We start from the raw sequence: 8,845 nt of genomic DNA, 5'->3' as shown, positions 1-8,845 counted from the left end.
TTGTTTCCGATAAAAATCAGTTCCCGTGGGACGGGAACGAAATCGCGGGCAACAGCTAGTCTTAAATATATAACACGTAGGTAAATAATACTATCACTGTGTATCTCATTGGTATTCCCAAATGGTTTGAGTTCATAGTTTGCATTACAGAGTCTCAATAAATAATTAATACCTAAAGTAACACTTAATAACAATATTGCTTTTAGGGTTCCGTACCTCAAAAGGAAAAACGGAACCCTTGTAGGATCACTTTGTTGTCTGTCTGTCAAGAAACCTACAGGGTACCTCCCGTTGACCTAGAATCATGTTTGGCAGATAGGTAGGTCTTATAGCTGACCTGACATAAGGGAAAAATCTGAAAACTGTGAATTTAGGGTAAACACAAAAAAATTCAATTGTAGTCATGAACTAATAAATTAGTATTTTCAATTTTCGAAGTGAGATAACTATATCAAGTGGGGTACGATATCAAAAGGGCTTCATCTGTGCATTCTAAAACAGATTTTTATTTATTTTTATGCATCATCATAATATATCATACATGTATATCATAGTTTTTGAATTATCGTGCAAAATGTCCAAAAAATAAATGTAAAAGAAAAAGGTGACTGACTGACTGACTGACTGACTGACCTATCAACGCACAACTCAAACTACTGGACGGATCGGACTGATGACGTAGGCATCCGCTAAGAAAGGATTTTTGAAAATTCAACCCCTAAGGGCGTGAAATAAGGGTTTGAAATTTGTGTAGTCCACGCGGATGAAGTCGCGAGCATAAGCTTAGTATAATATATTAAGTTTTTTAGCGTTTAAACTACCGTGAGTGATTTCCATTCTAAATAATATCTGTCCACGGCTATACTCACGTGTTTAGTCGACGTTAGCCCGACTAGTTTCGAACCCAAAGGACCCCGTATGGGTTCGAAACTAGTCGGGCTAACGTCGACTAAATCGTTATTTATGAAGTATGTACCGTACCTATGAGTGAAATTAACGTATCTATATACATTTGTATTGTTTAAACTATAAACCCACATAGTTGGAAAATTACTAAATTATCTAAGAGTTACATGTTCATGTTTCAGTTTAAATAGCAAATTTGTATTATAAGCTAATGGGAAAGACCCTGTATCTGTATTATTCTGCATATAAGACAAATTAAGATAGCGCATATCGTATAATTAACGACTTGACAAAGTAAAATTACTTTTGAGGAAAAAACATTGGCAATTGTGATATTTTTTTCTACATTTGATAACGAGCAACCTATAATGAACAGTGTTTAAAACTACTTATTAACTTTAAGCAAAATGATTCAAGTTTGATTCATCATCATGATCAACCGATGACTGGCTCACTACAGAACACGGGTCTCCTCTCAGAGTGAGAAGGGTTTTGGCCATAGTCTAACACGCTGGCCATGTGCGGATTGGTAGACTTCACACACCTTTGAGAACATTATGTTCCTCAGGATGTTTTCCTTCACCGTTTAAAGCAAGTGATATTTAATTACTTAAAAATGCACATAACTCCGAAAAGTTAGAGGTGCGTGCCCGGGATCGAACCCCCGACCTCCGATTAGAAGGTGGACGTCCTAACCACTAGGCTATCACAGCTTATAGTTGTTATAGAAGTTGATATAAACAGGAAAAAAAAACGTTTATTAATCAAATAGGTAATAAGTGAATCTTATTATTATAAAGTGAAATAAAATGTCAAAGTTCATTTCGTACCTACTTATGACGATAATGACGATTGATAGTTTGTCCCCAGATATCGTATATGTCACTGACTGATTATATACTTATATGTAAAACGTACAGTTCTGACATGTCGTTTGAACTAGAAAGTTCTAGATAATATTGTACTTACTTCATATTAAGACTTAGTACCTAGTCACCGATTACCAGACATACAAATTGTATGTCTTGGAACAGACATTCTTGTACTTTTTGATAACATTAGCTATGAATAAAAAGTTAATGAGTCACAGGAAACAGCTGTGTAAATACTTTAATTACCTATGTGCCTTAATCATCCGCCATTTTAAATGTCTCTATATTTTGCAGTTATCTTGAAATAGTTACACGAGTACCTACTTCTCAATTCTCATTGTTTGTTCGAATTTGTGATAAGTATAGAATATGTTGCTCTAAATAACCCGAATTATTAATCTATGTGGATTATTCATTGATCTGTTTATTTTAATTTATCCTTTGAAAGAGAAGTATGACAACAAAGGAAGTTAATTGCTTTTGAGATTGTTTAAACTCGAATAAAATAAATATCTATAATGATAAACGTTTATTAGAAAGCTCTACCCGAACGTGGTCCTAACATAATTCTTAGGAAAAAAATAAATGGACAATTAACATACGAAATACACAAAGAACTGCGTCTTATTCATTGAAATTTAAAATATAAAAAAACAATTATACAGAAGTCACACAACTACAAGAAGATAACTAATATAACAGTATAGTGAGCGCACACAAGCATAATTGTGGTCATACATTCGTAAGAAATTATTTACTAAGCGAATTTCAACTCATTGATGGATACATAAATATCACATTAGAATTCTGAAGCACCCTATTCCGAGAATTGACCTCTGCCAACCACGAGTAAATGTTTGCCCGCTCCAGAACATAGATAACGATAAACTATGACCCATCGTCGGCCTTTATATATACAGGATACACTCGCGCGTCTTCAGTTCTTAGTGAAACAAAGACAGACAATGATCGCGATATTGTTAGTGGGACTGTTAGCATGCGCGAGCGCAGCGCCGCGGTGGCATGAACACCACCGCTCGGCCCCGTCACCGTTCGACGGCAGCCTGGAGCGATACATCAACGAGCAAATGTTCGACACAAACAGATTCTGGGATGAATTCAGCAGAGATCTTAACCGGGAAATGGCGGAGCTGGAAACTGTGTTATCCGACTTCAGCAAACATTTCCCAAGTGTGAGTTCTTCGGAAGGAATTCAAGGGAACGAGTACAAGATCACGATTCCTTTGACCGGGTTCGAGGAGAAAGACATTGTTGTTAAAGCGAGGAAGGGGTTAATCATGATCCAGGCGGTTAATACCGGTGTAAACCATAACAGCTATATGGATATAAGGACTCTGCCGATGTGTGTGGGTGAAGAGGGCAGCTGGTCTTATGAAAATGGAGTCCTGAAGATTGTTCTTCCAGTTGTACAAAGCAGCGATAGCGGAACCAAGGAACTTACCCCTGCGGTCGATCCAGAAGCTGCCACCCAAGTTCCAGACCGCAGCCGGGAGGAGACCGAAAGCCCAGTCTATGAAAAGGGAGATATAGATTTAGTCAGAGGCGATTTGGGTAAAGACAATGAAATACAGACGAACGAGATTCCGAATGTAGAAGCCACAACGTACGCGGTCGACTTGAAGGGCGATGTAGAATTTGTGCCCGTACGATATTAAATGCCAGACAATTAAACTTTATTCTTTTATTAAACCCTTTGTGATCCTTGTTAGTGTATAATAAACTATGTTTTTTTTTTATTTACAAATTTCGTATGGTCATATTAGTCGTATACATGTCTTGAGATACTTTGGTTATACTTATAGTAAAGTAAATAATGAAGTAAATCGTATTTATTCATTTTAATATTAAATTTCTATTTTATATTTTTCCGCTTTTCTTTGGTGTTTCAACTTATTAATATACTAGCTGATGCCCGCGGGTTCGCCCGAGTGGATTTAGGTTTTTAAAAACCCGTGGCAACTTTTGATTTTCCAGGACAAAAAGCCTATCCGTAGAGCCCGTTCCCGAGATGCAAGATATCTCGGTACCATTTCGTAAAAATATTTAAATGCATGATTCTTTAAAAATCCCGTGGGATCACCACGGTTTCCGAAATCTATTCCTTTACAGTATCAGGGCTGAGAAGTTGGGTCCTCGAGATTAAAAAGTGGTTACTTGGTTTACTTACCTCCAATATCAATTATTGATATTGGACGTAAGTTGGATTTAGAAACTGTCGGTTATAAATTATTTGTATCCCACAGTTTCTAATTCCCATCAATTTTTGTGGTCAGGTCCCGTACAGCATCAGGATTCAGGAGTTGGAATCCAAATTTTTTATGGGACAGTGTCGCAAAGTTTCCCTATCGATTAAAACAAAAATTACTGAAATCGGTTCTCGGAGATTTCGGTGTTTATAGGTAGAGAAACAACTTTTTTGAAAGTCGGTTGGTCATTTTTAAAAGAAGCCTAGGTTCCTCCCTGGTTGCCTGTGAAAGTCCCGTTAAAATAGGTTCAGCCACGGTTCAGCCGTTCCGAAGATTAGCCCGTTCAAACATTCAGAAAGACAGACAAAAATTTTAAAAACGTATGATTCTGTTATGGTACAGTTCAAATAACCATAGGAGTTTAATTTGAGTTACCTAGTTATTTCGAAATTACAGACATACAAATCAATTTTATTTATTAGTATAGAGTATAGATTATTAATTTTTACCTCAAAAGGAACCCTTAACAACCCCAGAAAAGGATCATTTCGTTGTCTGTCTGTCCGTCTGTCGTGTCTGACAAGAAAACCTATAAGGTACCTAGCCTAGGTAGGTCATGGACCTAGAATCATGGAATTTGGCAGGTAGGTAGTCTTATAGCACAAGTAAAGGAATAAATCCGAAACACATAATTTTTTTAAAGGTGTTCATGAACAAATAATTTAGTATAATTTGTGAAAGTGCTATAGGTACCTGTAGATACGTTGTAAAACAGACTTTTATTTATTTTTATGCATAATAGGTTTTGTTTTATCGTGCATAATGTCGAAAATATACGACTGTAGTACGAATCGGGTTGTTATTCTAAGAGTACGGAACTCTCGGTACGCGAGTCTGACATCGAGATGGCAAATTAGGGAAAAGAACGCCCCGCACACCCGCACAGCCCATGCGGTAACTCGGTACGGGCAGGTACGGGCGAGTGCGGGAGACGTGCGAGTGTGCGGATCGTCCCCCCGCCGCATACCCCGATTTCCATCTCAACCTGTCGCGGACTTATGGTAGGTAGGTAACTATTCAAAAATTGAGTGTCTAATCATAATATTTTAGGTTTAAAGTTATTTACATCGAACTATAATTCGATCGGCAGATCTATGTCGATGGGTTTAAAATTAAATATTTTATTCGGTCTGTCAAGCTTGCGATAAAGTTAATTCGAAAGTTATTCATTTCCCTTTGTGCTAATGCACGCCATCTATGGACAAGTAGTTGAAGCAGGTTGCAAAATGTTGGCGCTATTCCTGGTGCTTTCAATAGATGTCGTATCTTCCAAACAAACTATGAAAATAAGAAACTCCTTGTTTCGTGAGGAAAATCATTAATTTACATACCTAAGTAGGCTAGCTATCTAGGTAGGCGGGCGGCAGGGTTGGCATCATGGGGTGCCAGCCAGGTAACCTCTCAGTGTGCCTGGATGCTGCTGGTCCCTTTTGGATGCGTCCGATCTGAGGGAAAGAGCTAGTATTCGGGCCTATGCAACCCGGTAACATGGTTAATAATTTCTCTTTGGGGATTGTTGGGCTAATGACCTAGCAGGGGGGAGGTTTCTCCGCGTGTCCCTCTGAGTAGCAGAGGGAGGGCACAGGCCACAGTGGACGAGGCGGATGATGGGACGCGGGCGACGTGCGCGGAAACGCGTTGTCGCCCGTATGATCTCCGGGGAAGGGGAGGTGCACATACAGTGGCGTAGCTAGGTAACTAAGGGCCCTGGGGCAAATCAAAAAATGGGGCCCCACTGCTATCTAAACTGGTTAGGTTTCTCGAAAAAAAATCTCGACTCAAATTCACATAAAACGCACATCGATGAATAATAAAATGCACATATCGCTATTTGTCAAATTGACTACACTGCCAACCCACAGAAAGAGTTTAAGGGGAATTCCCTAGATATAACTTTTGAATTTATCTCAACTGAGTTGCCATGATTAAACTCGGGTTGCAACCTGTCATATTTATTTTGAAAATGGGAGAAATATTCAAAAGTTCAGTTCAATCGAGATTTTCTGGTAAGGATTCGAGGGCCCTCTGAGCTTGAGGGCCCCGGGGCAATGCCCCGCCTAGCCCCTAGGTAGCTACGCCACTGTGCACATAGTTGGTGCACTTTGGACGTGCGGCGTGAGACCTCGTGACCTGTTTATATTTTCGGTTGACGAACGCCCCTTACGCCCGTTAACCGCAGGCCAGCAACTCTTAGAGGTCGGAGGTCGTCATGCGCCCTCCGGCGCCCGGTGCGTCTGCTGCGAGAGAGATCCGTTGTCACCCTCTCACGCTCCGCTGCTTCCTTTGCGGACATCACCTTCTCCGTAAGAACCACCTGCAAAAGCGAAATCGGTTCAGCTGTTTTCGAGATTTGCGATCAGCAACATATTAATTAGCGATTCATTTTTATAATAAACTAGATTATGCCCGCGACTTCGACACACTTTCACATTTATAATATTAGTACCTATGGATATAGAGATATTTTTAATGTTAATACAGTGTATCGATGGTGTATCATAATTATGAAATAAATAAAATAAAAAAAGATCCTGACGAATTGAGAACTTCCTCCTATTTTGAAGTCGTCTAAAAATAAAGAGATCGATAAACTATGACCCATTGTCGGCCTTTGCATATATAAATACAGGCTACACTCGAGCGTCTTCAGTTCGTAGTGAAACAAGGATAGAAAATGATCCTGATATTGTTATTGGGACTGTTAGCATGCGTGAGCTCAGCGCCGCAGTGGCATCAACACCACCGCTCAGACCGCTTGGCGGCAGGCACCGACGGCAGCTTGGACCGAGACTATAACGAATACCTGAACACAAGCAGACTGTTGGATGAACTAACCAGATATTTATCCAACTTCAACAAACATTCCTCGGAAGAGTCACGATCTGTCACGATGTCGATCTCTCTACCCGGTTTCGAGAGAAAAGACATTAGTGTTAAAACAACGAAGGGACTGCTCATAGTTCAAGCGATTCGTTGCGGTGTATACCCTAACAGCTACATGAATGTATGGGCGCTGCACAAATGTGTGAGTGGACTGGGCAGCGCATCTTATGAAAATGGCGTTCTAAAGATAGTTTTTCCACTGGTACAAAGCAGTGATTGCGGTACCTTACAATTCATTCCTAGAGTCGATCTAGAAACTGTCACCCAAGATCCAGACCGCAGCCGGGAGGAGATCGAAAGCCCAGTCTATGAAAAAGGAGACATAGATTTAATCGGAGGCAATTTGGGTAAAGACAACGGAATACAGACCAACGAGACTCCGAATGTAGAAGCAACAACTTTCGCACACGACTTGAAACGCGATGTAGAATTTGTGCCTGTACCATAAATTAAATTTTATTCTATAGACTAGCTGCCCTGGCGAATTTCGTTTCGCCTCAGTCGATCCGAATTTTTAAATTTTTTCTCTCCGTAAGAACCATCCTCGTACCTACTTCAAGGAATATTATAAAAAAAAATTAGTGAAATCGGTTCAGCGGCTCCTGAGATTTGCGATGACCAACACAATATTTAGTGATTCATTTTTATATTATAGAGATGTGTACATGTAAATGTGTTTTTTTAATAAGTACAACTTATTTATCGTCATTAATCATGTTATTGTCTTGAGACTCTTTGCTTATGTATAGTAAAGTAAATAATATTATGTAGTAATGATATTATTTATATATTTTAATATTAAATTTGTATTTAATATTTTTCCGCTATTCGTTTGCGTTTCAACTTATTAATATATTAATCATTTTTGATCATATATCAGAATCATGGATCAATTCTTTTAATGAAAATTCATTCATTCCACTTGATCTAGTAACCCTACTGTAAAATTCCGAGTCTTTTTGCAATTATTGTAGTTGACAGTAGGTATTTTTTGCATTTTTTGCAGAGTGCGGCGGACGGACCGATATTAATCGCACCAAGGTTTTTGAAACCCTGTGGGAACTTTTTAATTTTTCGGGATCAAGTAGTCTATGCCAAAGTATTTGTTTATGGAATAGTAGCATTTTATATAATATTATAAATAAATACAATATATTACTCTATAGTAATGATAGGTAATACTGCTTCACTCTGTATTTTACCTACGTATACTAGTAGGTACACAATACACAAACACATCTCGATTTGCACTTTTCCCCGCTTGGCTTCTTTCGGTACTTAATAACTTCCAATTTTACTACAAAAAGACACAAAAAAAGTAAAAAACATATCTGCAAAAGACAGTTGAAAATATTATTTGTGTTCCATTTAATATTTTCTATCGAAAATTTATATGCATCCTAATTGAGAATGAATATTCTTCGCTGGACTCCGATGAAGAGTCCTTGTCGGTGTACTCTCCTGATTCAATTTGGGTATCTCCTTCGCTGGATTCCGGGGAAGAGTCCTCGTCGGTGTACTCTCCTGATTCACTTTGGGAATCTTCCGCGCTGGATTCCGATGAAGAGTCTTCGTCGGTGTACTCTCCTGATTCAATTTGGGTATCTTCTTCGCTGGATTCCGGTGAAGAGTCCTCGTCGGTGTACTCTCCTGATTCACTTTGGGAATCTTCCTCGCTGGATTTCGGTGAAGAGTCCTCGTCGGTGTACTCTCTTGATTCAATTTGGGTATCTTCTTCGCTGGATTCCGGTGAAGAGTTCTCGTCGGTGTACTCTACTGATTCACTTTGGGAATCTTCCTCGCTGGATTCCGGTGAAGAGTCCTCGTCAGTGTACTCTCCTGATTCACTTTGAGTATCTTCTTCGCTGGATTCCGGTGAAGAGTCCTCGTCGGTGTACTCTCCTGATTCACTTTGGG

The 8,845-nt window shown here is 39.2% G+C and overlaps 2 protein-coding genes across 2 annotated transcripts; both read left to right on the top strand.

The window, feature by feature from the left end:
* Positions 1–2,707: 2,707 nt before the first annotated feature.
* LOC117989884 (uncharacterized) lies at positions 2,708–3,661 on the top strand. Its single transcript, XM_034977283.2, has one exon. It carries the CDS (start codon positions 2,744–2,746, stop codon positions 3,452–3,454), a length of 711 nt encoding a protein of 236 aa, XP_034833174.2. The 5' UTR covers positions 2,708–2,743; the 3' UTR covers positions 3,455–3,661.
* A 3,052-nt stretch (positions 3,662–6,713) lies between these two features.
* Positions 6,714–7,545, top strand: LOC117989096 (uncharacterized). Its single transcript, XM_034976403.2, has one exon. It carries the CDS (start codon positions 6,720–6,722, stop codon positions 7,374–7,376), a length of 657 nt encoding a protein of 218 aa, XP_034832294.1. The 5' UTR covers positions 6,714–6,719; the 3' UTR covers positions 7,377–7,545.
* The last annotated feature ends 1,300 nt before the right edge of the window (positions 7,546–8,845 follow it).

This window comes from Maniola hyperantus, chromosome 2 (genome assembly GCF_902806685.2).
Source record: "Maniola hyperantus chromosome 2, iAphHyp1.2, whole genome shotgun sequence".
NCBI lineage: Eukaryota > Metazoa > Arthropoda > Insecta > Lepidoptera > Nymphalidae > Maniola > Maniola hyperantus.
This window is presented reverse-complemented; position numbering and strand designations above follow the sequence as displayed.